This window comes from Telmatherina bonti, assembly GCF_933228915.1.
Source record: "Telmatherina bonti genome assembly, chromosome: 11".
In the NCBI taxonomy this organism is placed as follows: domain Eukaryota; kingdom Metazoa; phylum Chordata; class Actinopteri; order Atheriniformes; family Telmatherinidae; genus Telmatherina; species Telmatherina bonti.
In genome coordinates, this window is record NC_136629.1 from 18,705,387 (window position 1) to 18,731,897 (window position 26,511).

Here is a 26,511-nt window from a genome sequence, read left to right on the forward strand (position 1 = left end):
GTCCAATTCACGTCATAAATCAAACAGTTCAGAGGAAGTGCTTACAGTTTTTGTCCAAAATAAACTGCAGCACACTGGAAAAAGCATAAAAAACCTTCATCCATGAAATCCGTTAAGCCAGCTGCCCTGTCCCTGAAGACGTATACTAAGCTGTCATCATGGGCAGTTCATGATTTATTTGATGCCACTTGTTTTGCACACAGAATAGACTGATTAAATCAAATATTCTGAGGTGGTACTTAACAAATTAGGCCAAGTGATTCCACAACACACCAGGGCAGTCATTACTAGTCCGTTGCCATGGCCACTCCTCCTCTTATTGTGTGTGTGTTTGTGTGTGTCTGTGTGTGCCATCTGCCGTCCAAGTCACAGTACTTTAACAGGGGTCAAGATGCACGTCTCACAAAAGAGTGTGTTAATGGGACTGACACTTCATGCACTCATTGTATGAGAAGTTATCAGACGAGCCCCATCGAAGAGCCGAAGCCAGTAAGATGTTATACATGTTATATGTTTAACTCTAAAGCCTGCTTACTTACTGGATTAAAGTTTTAAGTCTTAGATTATGATATTTTCACTTCATGACGATGTAGCTGAGGGATTTACACGTACTGGTGCGATGCATCTATGACAGTATTGAACATACTGAGGCCAAAGTCCCTCTGCATCAGGCCAGGTGGTGTGTACATCATGAAATGACTATCTAGTTAATGAAATGAAACATCAGGCTCTTCTTCCTGACAGAAATCCTATTACTCCCTGCTCAGGTGTAATACCACTGCATATTGTGTTGTAGTGGTTTTGTCTTCTGAACTGAAATTGCTCTTCAAATCCCAGTAGGTGCACCCTGCCCTCTTGAGAAAGACTCAAATCTGTAATTGCTTTTCCAAAAGGGCTTTGCCAGTAATGGAAATGCATAACTGATAGTTCACAAGAAGAAAATGAAATCAATACAGACTCACCACAGAGGTCAAATAATATTTGTGCATTTACACGTGTTGATAACACTTTGTGTTATTACAAGAGTTGAAATGATGGTACAAAACGACGAGTTCAAACACAAACAGTCCCTAATGAAGATGAAAAGTCTCAAGATAAGAAGGAGATAATTATTCTCCTCATGTTTCAGGATTAGATTCAGCTGAATCCATGTAATACTTTCCAAACTCATTGTCCATAGTGTCATCATAAAATGACTCTATTAAAAACTATTGTGGCTGCATGAAGCATGTTCAGGCCAATGCATTTCCTTGTCTTTATTGATTATCAGTGAGTCTAAGGATATGACTTGTGTGGAAACTTTATCCCACATCCACTGTGCTCACGCTGCCTGCTTGGCTTTCAATGTTATAGAACGATGCCCACAGTCTCCCCTGTTACAGCAAGGTACAGTAATATAAAAGCAAAACAAAACTGTTTATGCTTAATTTTTTTTAAAGAATACGGTAAACAATAATACTTTATCTTTCTATCTCCTCCTTTAATTCTATTTTTGCAGCACACAATTCCTACTGCACACAGAAGAGCCACTGATCATACCAGAGAAGTAAGGAGCCAATTTAAGTAGTGATATTAAAATGGCAACATGTTCTTCTTCAGTTCTTAAGTGGCCCTAAGAAGCCTTGCTATCTCCTCTTCGGCCCAGTGAGCCTCAGTAGTTTTGCCCCATGCAGAGACATTGATTGGAAAGTCACTGCTGTGTGAGTGACTGGTATCCAGGCCTGAGGCAGCAGCAGCGATGCATCACTCCACATTACCCAGTCACACAGGGATCCCACAAACCCACATCTGAGAAGTCCGGTCCCACAGAGTTTGACCAGAGTACATGTGTTCTTGGAGTGGTACGGTAATGTAATTTGGAAGGACATTTATGCAAAGAGAAACACTGCACAACTCTGCAAGCCAGATATGAGGTTTAACTAGAAAATTCCTGAAGAAATTTTGATGGGTGCCAATGAAGCTGCCTGCATCCCAGTGTGTGTGGCAAATGTCCTAATGAGTGCGAGTGAGGGGCCTCTGATATGTAGTGTCGATGTGTGTTTGTGTGTGTGTTGGAGGGAAGAAAGAGTTACTTTCACATACATAAAGTAACTTTTTTTGAGTTACTTTATGTATGTGGGGAGGTGTGTGCTGGACCAGAGATACATGGAAAACATGTAGGATAATCAGTTTGTGTGTGTGGGTGTGGGAAGAAAGAGGAGAGGTGCACCAACACGAACAGGTTCTCAGTATTGGGCATTCACAGTAATAATTTAAAAGTACTTATTTACGATCAATGCAGAAATTAATGTATTGTTTTATTTCTTAAAAAGGACAATTTTGTAACTATAGGGACTTTCCAAACAAACAAAAAACAAAAAAAAACAAAAAACCCAAAGATACAGTGCTTTTCTCAACTTTTTAACCCAGTGCCCACCCTTAATCCCTTCCACCCCAACCAACACAACACCTTACTACTCGATGGTTTGCTGATAGTGTTTACACAGAAGTTTATTTCAGCTGGCATACACCTCACTTTATGGCTTCATAGACCAGGAGGTGACAAGCAGGTAAAAACCAGGGTCTGAATCAGAACCGACTGAGTTGAGGAACCGACTTGTGGTTCCTCAACTCAAGCTACAACACTAGTTTCTAACTTTGAATGAATACAGGTTCATTTTTCTCCTGTTATTCAGTCATCAATCATCCAGAAAAGATGCTTTTCGTTTTTTTATATACATTGTAATGAAAGTGAGCTAATCTTCCACCAACTTGAACTGTATTTCTGAACTGTCAGCTCAGAGAAAGTGTTTCTGGTGGGAACCATTCAGAGAAATAAAGTGACATATAACAGGAAAACCTCAAAACTACGTCTGCAAAGAAAAAAAGCCCTGCTGTAATTAAACTGAACATGAAAAACATGAGATTTCAACTAAAACACTTTAATACAAGCAAGCAGCTCTGCTGGAGACATAACAGATACATTATTGTCTTCAGTTTGTGTGTAAAACAGACTGATACAGTGCAGGTAGGTGTGTTTGTGGTCCTCAGACTGGTCTCAGTCTAGATATAACTTATCATCTGATGCTTACTTTGTTAATATTTAATATTTGTTTAAAAACAACATGAACTAGAAACAGCTATTATTGAAATAATAGCAACTGTGAATGCCCATTTATTGAACTATGCTGAATGATTGAAATGAAATTGCATAAGTATAAAAAAATTGGGGAAAAAAAAAAAACAAGCATAAGTGACATGTTTTCTAATAGCCCCACATCAGTATTGAACCCATAAACTTTTGTATTGAAGCACACGGACCTACTCACTACACTGCTAGTACTCTCAGTTGCGCCTTGGGAGAAGCTTTGGCAATTTTTTGCCATTGGGACGGGAACACTTCTTAACTTACTTCCAGCAGTGTGTAATCAGTGGGATTGCAAAACATGTGTGAGTTGAACTAAACTTCAGGAAAGATGTGACTGACTTTGGTCAATATGAAAAACTTTATTTAATGTGTTTAAGATTGATCAAAGTGTTGAAATGTTGCAGGGAGCATTGTTGGAACAAATCTTTAATATTTAACTGAGACAGTTTGCAGCTGAGACCAATAGTTCACATTGAGCAGCCTGCAGAACTGTGTGCCATCACACAAGCAACAGCTGACAAACGATGAAGCTGTATGTTAAATGCTGCATTTGAACCTGTGCCTTGTATGTGTACCTGTGTACCGGTGCACAAAATGGACCAATTGCTGACTTCCTTTTTGTCCAATCACTGGAGATGATTTTATTCATTCATTTTCCGAACCGCTTCCTCCATTCAGGGTCGCGGGGAAGCTGGAGCCTATCCCAGCCGGCCTTGGGTGACAGGCAGGGTACACCCTGGACAGCTCGCCAGTCCATCGCAGGGCCACACACAGAGAGACGAACAACCACACTCACGCTCACACTCACACCTAGGGGCAATTTAGAGTGACCAATTAACCTATCATGCATGTCTTTGGATGGTGGGAGGAAGCTGGAGTACCTGGAGAGAACCCATGCATACACGGGGAGAACATGCAAACTCCACACAGAAAGGCCACTGACCAAACCAGTGACCTTCTTGCTGTGAGGCCACAGTGCTAACCACTGCGCCACCGTGCAGCCCCGAGATGATTTTAAAATTTGGCAAAAATAGGAATAACTTGACAAGTTTATATTTTAGAAAGACTAAAAGTCATAGCACATATCTCCTGAATGAGCTGAACAGTGAGGCAAAAGGTGTAGGAGGGGTAGCGTGCCAAATATTTTGCAGGAAAAACAATGGGTACGGGAACTTGATGAACCAGACACTGCAAACCGGTGCAGAGCTCCGAAACCCTGTTGAAGCAGTTTGCAGCTCATTATGCAAAAACTGACCAATGGCAGAGCATAATTTTTGCAACGTCCAATACGTACAGTGGGTTTGAAAGACTTTCATCCAATCACAAGGCTGAATTAATTCCTGCAAAATGTTAAATATCTACAAAAACTACAAAGATTTGAAACAACAAAAGTCATAGCACACTTCTCCCAAAGGAGCTGCAGGGTTCGAGATTTGAATGGTTGAAGTGACGTGGACGTGAACGGCGCAGGAGGAGTAGCACTCCAAAGTTTGGCGGAATAATAATAAAAATGGCCGAACAGGGCCCATTGGGGCATTCACATTATTGAGATCACATTCACATTAATAAAGAACCGGATCTCAATGACTGTGAATGCCCATTGGGCAATAATATCGCGGAATAAACGCAAAGCGACAGTAATATGTGTGCCTTAATGCTTACAGCATTAGCACCCATAATTAATACACGTTATTCTAGATGAAGCTCAGCAGTGAGACAAGAGTCAGATGAGTTTATCTAAATCAAAACATGGTTTTGAAAATAATCACTTTTGCAAGTTGCATGTTAAAAATCTAAATTGTTGAAAAATAAAGAAGAAGGAATAAAAACTGAATTGAAATGAAAATGCATCAGTTAAACTAGAGGGCAAAAACTGAGATTGCGCCTCTAAAGTGAACCATTACACGTCTAATGATAATTATTAATAATTTTCCCCCCACGGAGCGTTAATGAGATGACTGACCTGCTGATAAATTATGCTCTTAAATTTCCTGTAGATGCTGCGCTGCATGCTGCTGCGGAAGCGGCGGGGCAGTGAAGCAACGATCCTCCTCCTCCTCCTCCTCCCGCTCCTCCACCACCTCCACCCCCCCACCCTGAGCAGCCTCCCAGCCACTGGAGTGGCACACAGCAGCCCGTCTATGGGACACTGTGGACTTCATCTAGCTGCGCGGAGCGGCGGACGCAGGACGCACGCTGGTTTATACACCGTCTTGGGGTGATTTATCGGTTTGATTGTCGTTTTTTTTTTAATTGTTTACTCTTGGACTTTTTTTTTTTCTTGCAAAAAATTGTTTCATCATTCATAAACTTTCCCCTATGGTTCGCGAATATGGGGTCAAGTTGTGGTTTCTCTCGGGGAAACGTCGTTTGGCTGAAGCTGTTGCTGCTGTTTGGAGGTAAATCATCGTCAATTTACTTTTAACGTCAGAACAAAATCAAGTGGCACATCTCAAGGTTGAAAAAAAAATAGTAAGAAATAGTAAGTTATACCAGAGTAGGTTTCCAAAGCTGCTTATCTAAAATAAGATCGGTATAAATGTGTGTATTTAAAATCAAATAAAAAGGAAAACATTGTAGATTACACCTGCTGTACACTTTGTGTTTTAAGCTCTGTGTGATTTTCTAACTTCATATTTCTAATTATTTACTCTCCATATAAGTCTAAGGTGACTTTCCGGATTTAAATACAGCAGGGACTTAAAGTATTTTATTTTGAAATGCTTGAAATCCTACAAATTCATGAATATCTGCAAAACTGGTAAAGAGAAGTGGGGGGGGAAAGAGTGGGTGGACCTGAAGTGTAGATTGCAACCTGGCTGCTCATGTGTAAAGCCAAATTGCACTCTTAAAAGCATTTTGGAAGCTGAGTGATTTTTAAGCCTCTCCCCAGAGAAGTACCTGAAATGGCAAGGACACAATGCCAGCACTGTTTGACACAGCAGAAAGTGATACTGGCATTGTGGGCTGGTTGTAATGCTCGGTATGGCTTTAGTCAAATGAATACAGCTATATATCATAATATTATAATCCCATTCACAATCCCGAAGCCCAACTGTACCAACACTGTCCTCTCATGCAGTCTATATTTAAAGTGTCTCTCATAGCTCAGGACTGTGTAAATCTCAGTGTTGCTTAGACAAATATAGGCCATTGTGTGGGATTCCTCTATGTGTTTTCAAGTCATAACCTGGTTTTAACAGAGGTTAGTTTCGGGGCTTTCGTTGTGGATGTAGAGGGTTAAACTGATGATCACCGCAGTGTTTTAGTGGTGCTGAAATATGAGGAAAGAGATGCAACACAACTTGAGTTATTGCTGTTTTATGTCTGCGAAAGGGAAGGTTACTAATAAACTGGAGGCCTACGTAATCACCCAGGGGAGCGATTTCTGGAGATGTTAAAATGATTAATGAAATTTTTAGGATCGCCTGATTATTTTTCACTGAGATAGATGCTGTCGCTGTTCGTATCCCAGGAACTGACTGATGTGCAATCACACACATGCAGTATATATGCTGCTCTCGCAAATCTTCCACACAGTTTACCTTTTCACAGGTACAGTGAGGCATGTGTTGTTGTTTTTTTTTTCTCAAATTAAGCCGAAGGCTGCCGTCATTTTAGTTGGATCTATACAGCAAAGGCCATGATAGTAATTAAATTAGGTGGTGAAATCTACATCCAACCTGAGTACAGCACCCATCACCTGCCTTCTTGTTGCAACAAAAGACCCACACTTGCCCAGGGAGGAGAAGAGTCGAGCTGCAGGCAGGTGTGCAGCAGCTGCGCCTATCTCTGGGCAAACACGGCCTGTTTGTTTTCTTTTGGAAAATATCACCTGTTATACAACTGCACACAGCTCTCCGACTGCAGGGCGGATGTAAGCTTCATCCAAAATGACACATCTGATTGATTTTCACTGAGCATGTTACAAGATGCTCAGTGATTGTATTGTTCCACTTCTGGAGCAAGTTTTGGCTGTTCATGTCATAGACAATATATGTAATGAACTTATTTTCTGTTGTAGTAGGAAGCAGTTTTTGAGTTAAATTGTCTCTTTTGTGGGTTTTTCATGCATGGAAGTGATTTTTCAACTACAGTGGCTTGTGTTTGGGAATTTTCGTCATCACCATTTCAGGTTCCAGGTTGCCGATTAGTTTGGTGTTTCTTGCTGAGGTCATCAAACAAAGGAAATTGGCTATCAGTGCCCAGTATTCGAGAAATCGGCATTGTTAAATGTGGCTGTGCTGTATAATTAAAGCACCTTCAGACACATGTTAGAGTGTATGCGGAGCTTGAGTCAAACTGTGCTTATGTAGGTAGAAACTTTGGAGCTGAATGGTGAAGGGATGTGTTATTTGACACATGGTTTTAGATTTGAATTTTTGATCTTTTGGCTTTGATGAGTTCAACAGAGCACATCGAAATGGTCCTGTTAGAGTTAGTGTAATTTCAATCGCTACGAAGGACCTGTGATCTGTGTTTACAAAGAAAACTTAAACTCCATATTAATTTTTTTCCTTAAACCTTGTGGAAGTCAAATCTCTTCTCTTCACAGAAAAAACAATGTAATCCATCACTTCCACAAGAGGAGCCAGAGATGTTTTCACATAAAAGCATTGATCCGTTTATCTTCCTATTTGACCTTGCCTCTGCATCTTTGGCCCTGTGTTGCCCTCCGACCCCTGAATCAAAAGGTAGACCTCAGAGATGACCTTCTCCACCCCAGAGGAGGCGCACAGCCTCTTTAGCTGCTCCTCCTTCTCGACTTAAAATGATCACTTTCATCAGCATCTTCAGCTTTTGAGAGGGACCAGAACAATAAATCTCATTTGATACTTGCTGCTATTTGATTTAGCTCCTTATTACATTACACAATTTAGTAAAGCTTCTGTTTTGCGTTGCCTATGGATACAGAATCAATCTCTGTCAATTTTCCAGTCTTGCTGTGAAAATGTCTGTTTTAGAATAATTGGGAAACATTATAAAACAACTTAGTCTTTATGTGAAATTGTGATAAACAACAGGACTTGTCTATCGCTACTGGCAATTAAAATCTGATTACGCCATGCATATGTTATGTGATGTTCCGGTGTGTTTAGTTTAGGTTTTTTTTGTTTGTTTGTTTTGTTTTGTTTTTTTTAGTTTTTTAGTTTTGTTTTGTTCGTATCAGAAAATATTCTGTTTGCTGCATATGTTCAGAAATACACAGGCCCAGATTCAGATCCAATTATGTGTAAATTCTACTAAAACTCTACCTAATACCAATTTATGTTCTTTTTAATCATAAAATTGTGTCATAAATAAAACTTCTGGCTTAGTGGTTGACCATTGCTTCCTTTGTTAAAAGAGTCCCAACACTTCTGTTGCTTCTGCTGCTGTTTCTGTTTCGTGGATGCTGCTCCTACCTGTCAAAGCACAGTGTCTGATCCTCTAGTCAGTTCAGGGTCACACTTCCCTCTCATGCATGGGTAGAATCTAATTTGCTGTGGTGAAAGGACAAGGAGACATTGATTGAAATTTCACCCTGTGGGCATTTAGTCCCCTGGTTTCACATGAGCTTTGACAAGTTATTTTCCAGTTGCCTAACTGCACATGCAGTGTTTGAGCAATCATTTACAACTACGAAAGGAACAAATAACCAGTTCAGCTCATTTGAATCCACCTGGTTGCTGCAGCACTGAAAAAGTTATTATATGCAGTTACAAATAAAAATACAATTTTGCCACAGTTTTTTAAAGTACATCGAACCACCTTTTTCTTAAAATTAAAAAAACTTTTCTCACATAAATTTGACTTCCTATCTGTTGTCTATCAGCCATGCCTCTGCATTTTCCTGATTCCATTTGTTTAATCTTTCATTTCCACTGAAATAAATAGGAAAATAGGGCTGAAACTATTGTTTGTTTTTACTGCAAAAATCTTTCAAAGCTTCAGTTCCAATTCTGCTGATCAATAATCATTCTTCATAAACCAATCTTGATCAAATCAAGTAAAGTTCATTTAGTGCTGTAATGCTGCATAAACTGTTCCAAAGTTGTGCTGGAATAGAGAGCCACATGATTTATATTATTTATTTTAATGATTACATCATACAACAGACCTCTGAAATCATTCAAATGCAATATATAGGCTACAAGTTACAAGGCTGTATTTAGCCAAGCTAGCAGGTTAACTTTATCATAGCTATGCTATCATTTGTTTGTCTTACCACTGAAAAGCTATTAGGTTTTCTACCATGATATTTTGTACACACATTCATAACCTCCATAAAATTAATCACAGTGACCTTTTATTAGTGGAAAAGCCATTATAGTGTTTGTACTGACTTTGATGAAGTTAAGATAACAAATGCTAAATGTTAATGGAGTTGAACAGAGCTGTTTGCATAACTGCATGGACGCTCTTTTTTAAAATGTGAAGGAGCTTCTGTTTTTAGTAGTGATAGCACATATTGGGTTTATTTGTAATAATGAAATGTAAAAAGTGACAGCAAAGCTCCTTTTTTTCTAAAAGTTATGGCACCTTATAAGCTTGAACCTTCTTGTACTCGACAGTCCTAACTATGTGTATGTGGGGTAGTTTTACAGTCACTGCAATGAGGACAGATAGTATTATCAAAGCAGTCTCAGGGCTGTTGCATTAAACTCAGTTTGGAGCTCCATAATGCACCACGTGTTCAATTTTTGATGCCACTCTCACCCCCAGAGGATTCCCAAAACGGAATTTGTACTTGCAGCTAACCCTTAGGGAAAAGTTTCATTAGATTTCTTGATGACTGATGAACATGGGTCATTGGATCTCAGCTCTTGTAGTCTCCTAGGGCTAACTGGATTACACTATGGGGTAATTGATCATTATGTTATGGTATGCATCGTGGTAAACTGAGTAATCTACCCGGAGCCGGACTGCCTCCGCCAAACTCAGATCAAATATCTTATTACACTGATGAAAAGTTTGATGACTGTGTCATCATGACAGGAAATGACTTTCTCTTATTATTACATCTCATTGTTTTGAGATTGAAAGCAAGACAGCCATGACCATATTGAATATTCTGAATCCAGGGTGATATGACGAAGCAGTTGTGCATAATGGCACAGGAAACAGAGAGGGAGAGATTTCAAAACATTTCTGATCAATAATAGCTCTCAGAAGTGGAATTATAGTTGAATGTGCAGCTTCTTAGTTAATTAAATCTCTGAAGAGAGCCATTGCCATAACTGTAACATCTCTGGAAGCACAGTCAAGATACGTCTCAGAGTAATTATAATATTTACTGTGTGTTTATCACAATAATATGACAGCTTCTTAACAATACTAGCTGTAGCTACTTATCCAACAGAAAATGGATTATTTGCTCATTAATATGGGCAAAAGCATAGATCTGGCCATGAAATCAATCCCAAACAGAAAAAATAAATTTTCTCTGACGCTGCATGAGCAATAGATGCTCGAAAAATGACTCATGTTAGAAGATAATGGCACACATGCAGCCATCAGCCTTTGACCATGTCTGTCTCATCAGTGAAAACAATCAGCATCACTGTTGATTAGTACTATTATTGATTAGTCTGCTGTCAGATATTGGCTTTCGAATGGGTTGTTAGCAGGGACAGATTGACCTTGGGCTCCAATCTGCGAACAAGATTATTGAGGGAATTAATGAAAAGGCATCTGGGCCGGGTCTTTTCTTTCCCCTGATGTGCCATGTTGTTGATGACGATGCAGATGAAGACGTCTGACCCATGTTTTGTTTCGCTCAGACTCAGAGGTAGATTCAGCCGTACATCAGTAAGCCTGTGTGGGTTACTCCAGCACATGAGCTCATAGCTGGTAAATCTATCAGCAGAGGCACGCATTGAGGTAATTGAGTTCCTGTCTTTGTCTGGGACGATGGAGAGGGCGTCCCACCCTATCAGTTCTGACTCGTCCGAGACACAATGTGGTTCTTTACCCGACGGAGCCAAGGACTCTTACTGTGTGCTTTTGCCTTTTTTTTTTTTTTTTAAAATTCTGGCAAGGTTAAAATAAGGAGACAAAACAAACACACACACACACACATTTAAGCACTAATAAATATACAGAGAAGCCACACAGCAATAACTAACTTGGAAAAATGCAATTATTAACAGCAACCATGAAAAGCATGCACATACGGAGCAGTGATCAGGTTTTCCATTATTTTGTTTTTTATGTTTTCAATGTGGTATAAGTTCAATCACACTATCCACTGAGCAGTCATATCTACTGTAAACACATATTGCTACAAGGGTCCTCCTGTTCAAACACAGGCTTTGTTTGTAAAATCACTTAATCTCGCTTTTGAAGAAATGACAGCGTATGTAGAAGCTCTGCATCAGTTTTATAGGTGATTGAAAGCCATAAAATCCACGTTTACGATGGCAATATTTACACACTTTGATGAGAGACTGGCTGAGGCTACGAAAAAAGCTCTTTGTCAATGTTCTGATCTGTGCTTAACACATAATAGTGAGGCGAAATTTCTACCTCATTTGATATTTTTAAGTGGTTATCCAGAAAGCAGGTGAAAAGTCGTCACTGCCTGTCTTTATGTCATTCTTTCTTATCATTAAAGGAAGGTAATGAGTCACGCTTTGGAAAATCATCGTCATGGTTTCACAGACCTAAGGTGCCATTTGCAAAGGAAGGCCTGCTCGATCCATCCAATTAATTAGTTTTGATATAAACTGCTTGCTTTCTGTTGGCTTATGTCCTGGAAAGAAATTGAATTTTGAATTATATAAACGAATTGTGTTGCAAGGGGGCCCAGCTACCGTGGCTTACAGCCAAGACCTGCCTTCACAAATGAGTTCAGCTCCCACTGGTTAACACGCTGGACCTTCCAGTTTTATTTGTAGAGCTGCTGTCATCTGCTGCATTGATTAATGGCTTCGTCTTGTGTAAAATTCCTGTTGATTTAATCCATAGTATTAATTTATATCACTAAGGGTTGTAGAGTGGTATGATTTTTAAAAATGAACCTAGAAAAATTATTATTATTTGTAATTGTGGTCATGAGTGAGATCATTTTGGGCCTGTGTCAGAATGATAATAGCTCCCTCTAATGGCAGTTTTAGGCACATAACTCTTAGATTGATAGCATCCCGTGTTCACTTTGAATTACAATCTGATCATGTACAAACAGAGCCAATTCAACTGATATTTATTTTGGTAGGGAACTACAGGTCAATATATGTTGCATTTGTTCTCAATTTAATTTTCAGATCTCTTTGAACCTTTTACAAGATTAAAAAAAAACAACAATCTGGGCTACATTTTAGGATGAATGCATCTTGGAAGCTTAATATGAATGGTGTTGATTGCAAAGAAAAAAAAATCCTCCTTGAGACGTTAGCAGTGATGACATGCACTCCTGTTTTCTCTGCAGGGTGAACAAACAAGTAGCTGTGTTGTTTGTTTTTGTCCCGGAACACTTTTAATAAAAAGGTCTGCATCCTCATTGAGTGTATCTCCACCCTTCAGGAAGAGCAGTCACATTTTATCCATCAGCTCGGCCTCCTGTCATCTAAGCCTGGCAAAATTAAATCAATTCCTGAAACCAGAGCCTAAGCCTCAACTGCAACAACAGAAATAGAAAATCTGGTTTTGCTGTCTGGTAATGACATTAGTGCGTTCCCTAAATGGTCGCCTACCGTCGTCAAAGAGGAGCATAACAAGGATATAATTACAGGAGAAACACATCTCCATTTTCCTGTAAAACACAGTGTGCTACAGTGCTTTATAGATTACCCCAGCACACACACACACACTCACACACACACACGTAGACACACTCCCTCTGGCAGGTAATGATTCATTTCTCAGCCCTATCATGTTATCCCTTGTAATTAAACTTCTCAAGGTGAACACAAGGAGAATCGGAAACCACATGTTATTGACCACATGAGAAATTCATTATAAAAGCTGCATTAAGTGTCATTTGAACCCTCCTTTCAATTTCCGCTAACAAGGGAGATAAAGGATGTACCAGGGCTGAGAAAAAAAAAATTGACCAGTCATATTCCATGTATGTATTCATTTTCATTCAGCGGCCAGACAGCATTGTCAGCGGTTATTGTTTCCATAGTTAATCATCCAAAGCAAGGTCTCTAATAACAGCTTTTTTCCTTCTTTGTCATAATACAGGATCTCACGTCTTCAGCAGTCGGGCCTTCATTCTCTGTCAAACAAATGTTATCTTTAGCAGGAATATGAAAGCTTCCCCTGTGTTTTACTTCATTAGCTGGTTTTTGACATCTGGTTATTTCTTGTCTTCTCTCTGGAGGAGTGAAAGGACTGTACTTCCCTCAGAGAGCGTACACTGAGACGGTGTATGTTGGCCAGGCAGCCGGAACACCGATCCTCCAAGTCCACGCCATGCTTGACAGCCCCTCTGAGAGGCCACATTTCTACCTGTGTGGGAGACGTCAGCTGTACAGCTCCTGGTTCCACATGGACATCAATACTGGAGTACTACTCTTGAACAAAACACTGGAGGAAACAGAGTTTGCCATGTGTGAGTTGGATTCAAGCCTTTTGATGCTAATGCACAATTTCCTTTCAGTGCCAGGTTCCTCTTAATATGAGAGTAAATCCTTGATGTTTATGCTCTTTGCATACTAATATTGCTTTGGCTCTGCTCAGGTCTCTGCCTTCAGCAAGATAATGTAATTGCATACACTCAAGGAAGAGCTAAGTCATCAAAAAGAGCACTGTCTGAGATTAAAATGCTTCTTGTTTTTGTTTTGGCTTTCATTTTCATCAGTTCGAAGTTCACGGCCTGTTATGAAGTTGTCCCTTCAAGCCATGGTTTTAAATAACTTCACCAAGAGGAGCCAGTGCCTGGAAAAATCTGTCCACATCGCCCTGGACTTTGTCAACGCCACAATGTCACAGTGTGCTCAGACAGATATGAAGGAACTTTGCTTCCCACACAGAGATACCTCCAACCCTCACATCACAGAAAACAGGTTCCCTGGGGCCCTCCGGCAACTACGGCGTCTCACAAGACTCAATGTCTGCCCCAACTACACCATCTCTTACAGTGTGGAATCAGGTGAGACACAAATTTATCACCTAATTGAGGATTTAACCCATTCCTTCTTAAACAACCACAATCCCCAAAAGTTTGGATGCTGTGTTAAATATAGATATTAAAAAAAATCAGACGCAATGTTTTGAAATTATTATAAAGCAGTATGTTATTTAGAGAAGCATATCTGAAGTTTAAATTGAGATGTCAGCGAGTTTAATGTAAAATATTTTAAATTTGATGGTGCTAGAATGAGAAGATGGGATGGGTCCATAAAAGTCTGGAAAAATACGAAGCAGCTGGAGGAGCATGTTGCAGATAGTTGTGCTTGCTGGCAAGAGGCCACTGGCATGACGAGGGGAAGACACATAAGACAAGCAGAGTCTTTGAGACGTAAGGATGGGAGGACATCTGCAAACTAGAAATACAGTGTCTACATCTTGTGGAGAAATTTAAAAAAACATTCCTTCATGTAAAACCATAACGACAGAATATTCTATAATTTATTTTACATCCATATAAAAAACGTGTGGAAATCTGAAGATATTTCTGTGCACAGATAACATAGCCATATATCAATATTCAATATCTGTTTAGTTTAGGCAGCGCTGCATTTAAAGCAGTCATGATTCCATCAGAAATCTTTACACTAACTCAAAAATGATTTTTTAACAACGGGGAGTTGAGCCATCCATAAACACAGGCTAAAGTTGAATCATGCAAGTGTGTGAGCATGATGTAGAAATGCTGACATCTTCTCTCAGTCAGGGCTCATTTAAAGTGGTCTGTGACAAAGTGGAAAACTGGTTTAAGGACAGATTTGTTTTTTTATTTCTTTTTAAATCAAAGTGGTGTAAACTGTGTACTAAAGAGAAAAGGGATCATCCCACTCTTGTTATCAGGGCTCAGTTCAAAATCCTGTGATGGTAAAGGAGTGCATTGCCTATAAAAAATGGCAACCTGCCCATTTGGAAAGGCATCAGTAATGAAACAAAAACTTCCATCCAGATGATGTCTTTTTTTTCAATCAATCCTCTGCATATTTCAACACGACAGTGTCAGACTCCACATGGTGTCAATTACAAAAGCATGGCCTCATGGATGAATATTGCAGATGGTGGTCTGCCTGCAGTCTAAACCTTTCACCAGCACAAAACATTTGGTGCATTATGAAACAAAACAATGACAAAAAAGACCAACACTGTTGAGCTGCTCGAAACTTCTACCAGACAATACTGGGACAACACTCCAATCCAAATGGTGTTTCCTCTGGTCCCAGATGTTCACATAGAGTATACTATTGCTAAAAAAAAACCCCACTTTAACTCAAACTGAATTAGAAAATATATTTTATAACTATTATTTATTTATTTATTAAGTAGACTTTATAACTTTATAATAAGTTGTAAACATAGCTGTGCCACAGCTTCTATTAGACATATTGCTTTAAATTCAAGATAAGCTTATATATTATATATATATATATATATATATATATATATATATATATATATATATATATATATATAATATATATATATATATATATATAGTAAAATGTTCTAAAGTGCTCTTAATTATTCAGATAAAAGAACTCATGCTGTAGTTTTGCATTAAATCAGCCCCATATTGTTTCTGTTACCTGCAGATGCTCCTGCACCTTTTGCTGTAAATGATAACACAACAGAGCTGGTGGTGACGGCGCCGCTGGATCGAGAAGAAAGCGAATTTTACAGACTCATAGTGGTTTGCACAGTTCGAACAGAAACTCGCATCACAAAGGTGGAAACCTCACTGGATGTTTATGTTGACGATGAGGATGACAATGCACCGTATGTGAATGGAACTGACACCGCAGACATTGTTATCAGCTTCACTCGGACAAAAGTAAGAAGACTTCCAACTAATTTTCCATTAAAGTTGTTGCTTACTTAAAAACCTAAATGTCTCATTTTGCCTGTTTTCCAGGGTGCAACGTTTGGCACCTTGTTTGTCTTTGATAGGGATTTAACCACCACCTTTCCAAAGGATCAGAGCCACAATAGGTACGTGGAGACGTTGCTCAACAATGACCCCTGGATTAACGAAACGTTTGACATTGAAGGCACCTTCAGTGAAAGGAGAGCAACTCGTGGAGGCATTCGAGAGTCTGTCCATGACTACCGTAAGTCATCCAGAGGCCATGAAACAGATCTTGCTCTGAGTCCATTTGTGAATAGAAGGACTCCTGATCTTCCTGTCATTTCAGAGCTCGTCCTGAAGAGAAACCTGTATGTGACAGAAAATCGGAGCGTGTATCTGGACTACCAGGTCAATGACACCACCTATCCTGGAGTGGCGGGAACCGTGCAACTGCACTTCAACGTCACCATCTTACCTGTCCAAATCCGTTTTGCCAACATCACGCACATATTCACGCTGTCACGCAGAGCTTCTATTTACGCACAGGTACTCTAAATGGTCTTACCACACAAATCTTTACCTTTCTGTTTGGTTGTTTTGGAAGATAGCTGATCTAACAACTTACAAAGAGTAAAAGGAGAGGATTGAAAGAGTTATAAAGTCTATTTTTTTTAAGTGATCAAAACATACATATTTTATTTTACTATAGACTAATTTTATTTCTTAAATAAAGCCGAAAGCCACAAAGACCCTCAGATTATGAAAAATGCCAAACATACTCAGATCATATTATTATCTCCAATCAAGGCCTCAATCAGTAGATAGTAAATAGTTCTGGTTTTTAATCAATATTGTCCCCTCAAGAGAGGTCACTGAGTTTATAGTCAATGAAAGAGACAAAGGGCAAAATGTTTGAGCAAAAACAGATTCTAAAGTTCAGTAAATACAGAGATTTAGTGGGGCACGGTGGCATGATATTAGGGTAGTTATTGGTCATTCCTGAATACACTGAAGTATTCAAGCAAAAGATACATTTCACATTTTATTATAGTTTAGGGCTTTTATTGTCAATAATTATATTAGTTCTATTCTATGTGTTCGTGTTTTTTCAGTATGTTAAAAATAATCTGTTATTTTTATCTAATGATATGACAGTATTCTCCTGGGGACTTTCCCCTTGGAAGTTTGCATTATTATTATTACTATTATTATTATTATTATTATTATTATTATTATTATTATTATTATTATTATTATTATTATTATTATTATGTCATTTTTGTGCCCAAAGTATTAGTAGCATGACTTGTCTGCTCCGACTGGCTGTCTGACGGCGCAGCGCCAGGCATCTGCTCATTCTTTATTTAGGGTGTTTGTCTCAGTGGACATTATGGAAATATGTTTCATGCAAAAGAAGCAATACTGCGGCCCAGGAGTGTAAATGATGCATAAAAACAAAAATCCTTGCCTCCACACAATGTTGTACTCATAAAGCAAGACTGAATACATGAAGACATGAAGAAGAGAATTTGTGCATCCTTACCTTTGTTGTTAAGACCTTTTTAATGAGGCTCTAAAAGGTCAAGATTACAAGTGACTCCTGGTGTAGGTTTCCAGAGGGTGTTTAAAAAAACATCCAACATGCGATCATCCATCTGTGAATCTATGTTTCCTTCTCTATCATCTCTACCTACTCATGTATAATGTAAAGACTGTGCTTTTTCATTGAACCAATGAGAGTCCAAGTTTTATATTTAATAAAACATTCTCTTTACTCCTGCTTTCATAATGATGTAATCATCATGATGAAAATCAAAACTTTTTTGGCCATAGATGAGTGGCCATCTATGGCCAAAAAAGTTTAAATCGTGTTTGTGTCTGTGTACATAGTTTCACAATTATTATTATTTATTAAATATAATCATAGGTATCCATGCCTAAAAAAGTCATGTGTAAAGGATGAGTTTGAACTTTCTGACCCTCAGTTAGGTCATTAATTTGCACACATCTGGCAGTTCAGAAGCAGTGTCTATGTGTGAACGTACCAAGAAACAACCTGCTTCTATAAAAGTAAAACAAACATAAAATGTATCAGTCTATAAAGAAGTTTGTGCATCATACGTGTTCCACTTATGTAATCTTTTAACGGTCACATCTCCGTCTACACCTCATCAGGTTGGCAGAATCTGTGTGGAAAACTGCCTGCAGTTTGACGGCTTCAGTGTCACGTATCAGCTCAAGGTGCCAGACAGAAACATTTCTGCTGACTTGCTGTCCTGCTATACCGCCATAAGCATCACCCAGGCCCCAGAAGGGATGTGGGGACTGCTATATGTGAATGACTCTGAAGCACTGCGCAAGTCTGCGTGCCAAGACCTGCAGTATCTTGTTGTAGCTCAGGAGGGACAAACACAACTGGAAGCCAGCACCCAAGTCCACATCGTACTTGATGGTGAAGGTAAAGAAGGTTACAGCGTGGCTTGTTTTGAAATGAACATTGTTTAGTTCCCTCTATGATAATCTAATTTCTGTTAGTTAATAACATGCCGATGTTAAACAGATCATTTGTGTTTTATTTCCTAACTAATTCCCATGAAGCACATGTGCAGATGCTTCTCATTAATTTACCCTCCCAAATATCCTCCAAAGATTTAGTTACATGTTCCTGTGGGTCTGTTTTTCAAAGCAAACAAGGCCAGCATGGTGAGCCAGAAGTTGTTGTCCTGTGCAGAAAACAAACTACAAGGAGACTGTGAGTCTTCTCCAGGTCTGGGAGTGACAACTGGAAGGTGTCAGTGGAGGCAAGGCACCGGGAAAGGTACATCTTCTTTTACAAACACTTCCAAATGATTCAAACCTGTTTTTGTTACAGAATCATGTGACATTTTAACATTACGAGAACCAAGTGGAAACAGGTTTTCCTCAGCAGTGTAATGGAAGAAATAAAAAGCAACAATCATCACAGATAATATGGTATTCATTTGGAAGGAAACTCTTCTCAGTAACATCCTGTCATTTGTGAGAAGAAAAAAAAGGGGAAAAAGCAGACAGCGATGTTCTTTTTTTCTTTAACGATTAAAAAACTTTGGCTTCTGTTATGTGCCATCTGTGGCGTCATCTGGATTCCTCAAGATGTTTTTCTGCTCATGTTTTCCCTCCTTGTTCATTTTCCAGGAATATCTGAAAATTATTCCACATGCTCCCCTGACTTGCGGACATGTCCGGATAGCTTTTGTGATGCAGTGGAAAGCAAAGATAGCTCAATATGCCCCCAAGACTGCACAAGTAAGAAGCTGATGCTGATACATGTAGTATGACACTACTCTGCATGAAGGAGGCGTTTACGTTTCATTTGTTTTTTTCAGATGAACCTGTAATCGGAGGTTATGAGCGAGGCTTAAGTGGGAGTGGCATCAAAGCCTGCCATGGAACATGCTACTGCTACCCTGAGAGATGCTTCTGTGAAAAGGATGTTGTTGAGGGTGAGCTCACATAAATAACTATGAAAAAAACAAAACCCTGCTCAACACAATCTCCTACTTTCCCATCTTAACGATGGAACAAAAATGCTTTCATTACAAATAGGAGTCACAGTCCAACATGCTTCTTCCCCAGAGGTGATCTGTGACGACATGTGTAAAACCATCATCGCCACAGCTCTGCTCCTCTCCTTCATTGTGTCCATCCTCCTGTCATCGTACTTTATCCACCGGTACCACAAAAACTCACCCAAAGCCCCAATAGCTTCTGCTGAGATGACTTTCCGCCGGCCAGCTCAGGCCTATCCCATCAGCTTCCCTGCTAATAATGTACGCCGGGGCTCTCAGGAATCCATCGAGACTGACACCTTCAAAATACCTGTAAGCTTCTTTCAGTCTGTAACATTTATCCCTTCAGTGTGTTGGATCCTTTAACAAGTCAGATGCCATCACGCTGTTTCAACAGGAGGATCCAAAGTGGGAGTTTCCTCGTAAAAACCTTGTGCTTGGCAAGACTTTAGGAGAAGGAGAGTTTGGGAAAGTTGTCAAGGCAACGGCATTCAGGCTGAAAGGAAAAGCTGGTTACACCACCGTGGCTGTAAAAATGCTTAAAGGTAACACTTGCCTTGCAAAGGCCTGGAAGAAACCATGATATATGAGGAGATGCCTCATCATAACAATCTGTTGCTTTCCTCTGTGACAGAGAACGCTTCACACAGTGAGCTGCGGGACCTTCTGTCAGAATTCACTCTGCTGAAGCAGGTCAACCACCCACATGTCATAAAGATGTATGGAGCGTGCAGCCAAGATGGTAAGGCTTTGGTCCTTCTGCCACCTCCTTTTACGCCATGTGGGTTGCACTCTTGAGCCGTAGTGCTCCATTTCTCTCAATAGGTCCATTGTATCTCATCGTTGAGTATGCCAAGTATGGGTCACTCCGTAATTTCCTGCGGGAAAGCCGGAAAGTTGGCCCGAGCTACATGGGCAGGGATGCAAACCGAAACTCAAGCTACCTGGAAAACCCAGATGACAGAGCACTTACCATGGGAGACCTGATCTCATTTGCATGGCAGATTTCTAGAGGCATGCAATACTTGGCAGAAATGAAGGTATTTAACAGATTACCTATTAGGAGTTTTTGGGAAATATAGTAAACATGTGCTTGCTGCTTAAAAGTTGCACTTGAAACATTTAAAATGCTAAATAGTTAAATATGAATAGCAACATGTTTGGGTGAAAGCTGGGTGTCTTCTGGTCCAACAGCTTGTTCACAGAGACCTCGCTGCTCGAAATGTTCTGGTAGCTGAAGGACGGAAGATGAAGATCTCTGACTTTGGCCTTTCCAGAGATGTTTATGAGGAGGACTCGTATGTTAAGAGGAGCAAGGTACAGAAAAGTAATTATTCAAGCAGATTAATTATAGCTTCGGGGAAAAAAAAAAAAATCTAACAAGGTTTATCTCTCACCAGGGTCGTATACCTGTCAAGTGGATGGCAATAGAGTCCTTATTTGATCACATTTATACAACACAAAGTGATGTGTGAGTATGAATTTATCTTTTAAAGGAAGCAGCTTGGTATTTTTGAGTTCACACATTTACAGTTCATGCAGTGTTTACAATCTAAACACATGGACTTGAAATATGGAGAAACAGTGACTGCCCAAATGTAACACAGAAACTACTTACTAGCACCTACAAAGCTTATTTGTTGATGGAATTCCACATTAATAAAGATCCATAGAATAAAGTGCCTTTGAAAAACATTTAAAGATAAGATAGAGGTAGACATTTTATCATTTTAACCTCTTTCCAGCCTTTATGCTATGTTAAGACAAGCTAAGCTAACTACTTACTTGCTATAACATCTAACATAACATGAGCTTCTGTTTCTGCTCTCAACAAGAAATTATAGGACTAAGAAGTCAATCACATCTCTGTATACTGAATTGTTCTAATGGGATGTTGCACATTTTTCCCAGCTGGTCCTTCGGTGTGCTATTGTGGGAGATAGTGACACTGGGAGGGAATCCATACCCTGGTATTGCTCCTGAACGCCTGTTTAACCTCCTCAAGACAGGATACAGGATGGAGAGACCTGAAAACTGCTCTGAGGAAATGTGAGCTCTATTTTCTTTTCTTTTTTTTTTACTTCATCATGTCTTCTCTGGCCCTCCACCACAAGTCAGTCGTAAAAAACAACCCTTTTGGGAGAATTAAATCAAATCTACTGTGACACTTTGTCCTCTGTAGGTACAACCTCATGCTTCGATGCTGGAAACAAGAATCAGACAAGAGGCCAACATTTGCAGACATCAGCAAAGAACTGGAAAAGATGATGGTGAAAAGTCGGGTATGGCTTCAAGATCCTTTATCACACTTTATTTGCAGTTTTTGACCAATCGAAGAAGCATTACTGGTGATAGTGATGACAAAATATCATTGATGCATATCTGAGTCAGATTTGTTTTAGCTTTCTCTCAAATTTGCAGCTGTCCCAAAAATCATTTCAGCTGTGCTCTGCTGAGTGAGCATTTACTCATCCCAAACACTTCAAATACTATAATTAGTCCTCGAAGAGCGATTTAAAATGTGACCTTGGGTAGTGTAATGACAGAGCATAGCATTCAGCCTCCTGTTGTTGAAGTGAGGCTAAAAATAGAGCACTGGAGGAGATAGGAATGCTGGCATCCCAGAATTAGCAGTGCATTCTTTAATGTTATCAGACACAGTGGGGAAACTCACAAAATGTAAAAAAAAAAAGAAAAAAAAAAAGAAAAGCTTTTTTTGACAAGCGTCTGCAGGATCTCGCAGTCAGTACATGTTTCTGGTCTTTAGCCTGAGCAAGATCATCCTTAACGTGCAGTGATTCCTCAGCTCCTTAATCAGCCTAATCACCCCGTCATCTGCTCTTGCCAGGATTACCTGGACCTGGCGGCGTCCACCCCAGCTGATGCCCTGCTGTATGACGACGCCCTCTCTGAAGAGGACACACCACTAGTGGACTGTAATAACGCCCCTCTCCCTCGAACCCTCCCCTCCACATGGATTGAAAACAAGCTCTATGGTAGAATCTCCCATGCATTTACTCGATTTTAGAAACAGGACACACAACACAAGCTCTCTTTGTAGGCAAGCTGTGATTGGCTTTTTCGTAGTCAAGTGTGTGTGACTGTGATCTAGGCATGCCTTTTGCTGTTTAATGCTGACATATCTCCCATTTCATCGTAAATGAGAGGTTCAGTGAAAAAAGATCCTGTGTCTTGACGTTTTCTTTATTTTATTTGGACCTGCTTCTAATGTACATGAATGCTGACCAAAAGATACAACATTTGTAAATATTGACTATATCCCTTTCATTCTTATTTATTACTCCATTACTCATGCTTCATCTGCATTTTGATTTGTATATAGCTCATTTTCCTGCATCATCACATTTCAGTCATCATCACTTCATCATTTGTTTGCTCTGGAGGAAACAATTTGTAACATTTAAAACAGATCCTCACTGATTCAGTCATTCATTGTGGTTTGAGGTCCAGATTGTTTTAAATGTCCTGACTTTCTTATGTGGATTAGTAATGTATCTCTTTTGATTACACAATGATCAGAGGAACAGTAAGGCTTTTAAAGGCAACTCTTAGGTGACATTGATTTGGAGTAAAGATAATTTTGCTGTAGTTACTTGCATCTGCATTTCTCAACAGTAACCGGAAAACAACCCTTGGTGAAAATGTAAAGCCACGAATAAGATTATAGCCATGATACATAATGAAAAAAGCTAATAAATAATTGATCGTAATCTACAAAGCCATAACTTTCTACCTCTGAGAGTCAAACCAGGGCTTGTTTTACAGGGAGACACCATAGAGTTCAATTTGAGAGCCTTACTGTCTGCACGCTGTTTACATTTCACTGAGTGCAGAAAAATGATATGTTCTCATTTTTAGGCATGTCATACCCGAACTGGCCTGAGACGAGCCCGGTACCGCTCAACAGACATGATGCCACTAATCCAGTCTTTACAAGATATGCCAATGATAGTGTTTATGCAAACTGGATGGCTTTGCCCTCACCCGCAAAAGCTGTGGACAAGCTTGATAGTTAAAGACAAAGCAACACTGTAGAAAAGATGACTAATTGGTAGATGTATATATTTCTGTAAGACTGTACATAAACAATCTAATGCTAAAGTTGGTTCCCTTTTTTTCTGTTGCACGGGTATTCAACCTTTAAAACTGGGGTCTTTTTTTGTTGCAAAACTGTCTGGATCAACATAGACCGTGCTTCATTCAGCTCTTCACTATGTTAATTAATACCTCACAGGTCATGTTGGCCAAGCTGTATCACTGCATGACCGTTGTACCACATTGTATGTCAGTGTCAATGTCTTCTAAGTGCCTGTGCTGCTTCTACAATAGCCTCCAACTTGTCAGTGTGCAACACTGAAGATGTTATTCCAGCCCAGGAATGAAAGGGGACGTCTTTACCATCACCGATTGTAGAAAACTGGGATTGAGTGGACAAAAGTGAAACGTTGAACTGGTTCTGAAAATGTAAAGTTTCTACTTTAGAGGGCTGCTTTCCTCAAAATGTCAAAGACCCTTTTGTGTTTGCTCCACAAGATGTTTCAAAGCTGCCAAAGAACTACAAACATGCTCCACAAGCTATTTTCTTAGTTCTGCTCTTGTTTGTTTGTTTATTTTTTTACACAATAAATATCATCTAGTGAGTGTTTCTCCACTAAGAGGACAAGAAAGTTAATGTAAATTTGTCAACATGTCCTGCGTCAGACTACAGTTCACATTTTCATTCACTGTAATTATTATCTAAACCAATAAGTGTTATGTTATTTGATTATGTTGCAATTAATAATAAACATTAAAAATATGTATTTTGTCTTTTTAAATCATCTTTGTGGTAACATTGGAAATATTCATCTGTGCAGATTTTTTAGATTTTTTTTACACAATGTGCACAAAACTAATTATGGTGGACGTTTCCCTATAATGATCATTTCCAATCATGTGCATCAAAAATAGAGGCATTTAGACTCTAGCTCAGGCCTGTAGCTAAGGCCTGTCATGTTATGTGACAAGCATCATTTTCCATGCTAAGCATTAAAGAAGCACAACAGAACTTTGGCAGATTTTCCTCAACAACGACCAATTTGGCATCTAACTTGCACCCTGCCTGTACTCCAAGTTATCTCCAGCCTGTAAAAGCCAACCTGAGGTTGACTCTAATGTTTTGCTTTGTCCCTTCCGCTCTTTTTTTTTTCTTTTTTTTGTTTTGATAATGTCCTCTTGCATTTCTCTGATGAATCAGCCATGTTACTTGTTCAAAATAGCCATTGCATTGATATCCAGCTGCTTAAATCTAGCGTAGTACTTGTAGCAAAACTCAGCTGATACGTGATAAACCAGACTGAAAAAGAGAGTTGGAAATGGTGGTTTTTCAGCCTCAGGACGCACCCAGGCAAAGATTCCTCCAAGAATGAATGTCAGTGTGCCATCAAAATGAGTCAATTACAAAGTTACATGGTGTTACTTTAAATTTTACAACAATGAAATTAGAAAAAGAATGAACAAATATTACTTTTTGGAAGGGTCACTTAAAGAAAGCTTTTCTCGCAAATAGGTATCCTCAAACCTGGTCCTCTGGGCTAATAGTTTTTTACTACTATTAGTAAAAAATGAGTCTTAGTTTTAGAACCCTGATTCAGACTTGTGCGAAGCTTGATGTCAAGCTCTGCACATGTCTGCAAATCACCTATTGATTTGAGAGAGGTGTGTTCCAAAAAGAAAACTCCTAAAACCTGAAGGACACCAGACCTAGAAGACCAGGATGGAGGATCCCTGCTCTTAAAGAACATGGAAGTATGGTTTAGGCTTGCCAAGTTACATCTGAAGAAATCACAAAACCTTTGGAGCAATTTGCCATGTTTTGTAAAAACCAAACACAGCATACCCACATAAACACCTCATGCTAGCTGCCAAGCACAGTGGTGGAAGAGTCATGATTTGGGATTGTTCTGAAACCAAATAACTGGGACACTTTGCAGTCGTTGATTCAACCATGAACTCCTCTGTATACCAAATTATTTTAGAGTCAGTTATGAGGACATCTGTCTAACAGCTAATGCTTGGCTGAAATTGTGTCACACAACTGCACAATGTTCCCATAACACCTGAAAATCTATGAAAGAGTAGCTGAGCAGGAAAGAGCCATGGTCTTGGAAGGGTCCAGTGAAAGTCCAGACCTCACACTGTTAAAAATGCCGATGCAGTAGGGCCTTACAAGAGCAGTGAACAAATCGATACTTACAAGCCTAAAATAAAGAAAAAATTGACGTAACAAATTATGCAACACACTGATAATGTTGCAAAAAAAATGGCCACTTTTCTGTATTTCTGCTTAAAGACATAGAACAGAGTTTTTAAAATATGGGGCAGAGTCAGTTTTAGATTTCACCACTCTGCTTCTGTACTTTGGCTTAGTATTGATTATAGATAACAGTACAATGTAATATTTTGTGTGTTGTTGCACATTTAAGGTTATATTTACTTCATTTAGAGCTGGTAAGGACCAGATTATATTTCTTTTACTTTAAATTGGGTATACTTTCTTCTTCATATAGCTGTAACATAATTTTTCTTATCTTTTCAATTGTCAGAATTTTGACTGTACTCTTTAATGCTGATCAAACACAGCTCAGTATGACTTACTTTGTTGTGACTGAAATACAATATCAAGATCTGACATAAAAAAAAAAAAAGATTAAACAAAATATGCTTTATCTCTAAAGCACTGAGTAGAGTACTTCAATGATGAACCAATGACTTGTCCGTGGTACATGTTTGCTGGGATATAAACCAGATTTATGTCACCTTTAATGGGAATTAATAGAAGAATTAGATAAAAGGGTGACTAAATATAGAGCATCCAGGAA

The 26,511-nt window shown here is 39.2% G+C and overlaps 1 protein-coding gene across 1 annotated transcript; it reads left to right on the forward strand.

Annotated features, from left to right (window-relative positions):
- Window positions 1-5,459: 5,459 nt before the first annotated feature.
- ret (ret proto-oncogene receptor tyrosine kinase) lies at window positions 5,460-23,667 on the forward strand (the record flags this gene model as incomplete). Its single annotated transcript, XM_079249467.1, has 20 exons — window positions 5,460-5,526; window positions 13,437-13,664; window positions 13,914-14,204; window positions 15,829-16,067; window positions 16,149-16,344; window positions 16,429-16,628; window positions 18,258-18,540; window positions 18,769-18,900; window positions 19,257-19,367; window positions 19,448-19,564; window positions 19,698-19,942; window positions 20,028-20,175; window positions 20,265-20,372; window positions 20,456-20,670; window positions 20,825-20,947; window positions 21,031-21,101; window positions 21,542-21,679; window positions 21,813-21,912; window positions 22,479-22,626; window positions 23,510-23,667. 20 exons carry the CDS (start codon window positions 5,460-5,462, stop codon window positions 23,665-23,667), a joined length of 3,318 nt encoding a protein of 1,105 aa, XP_079105593.1.
- Between the last annotated feature and the right edge of the window lie 2,844 nt (window positions 23,668-26,511).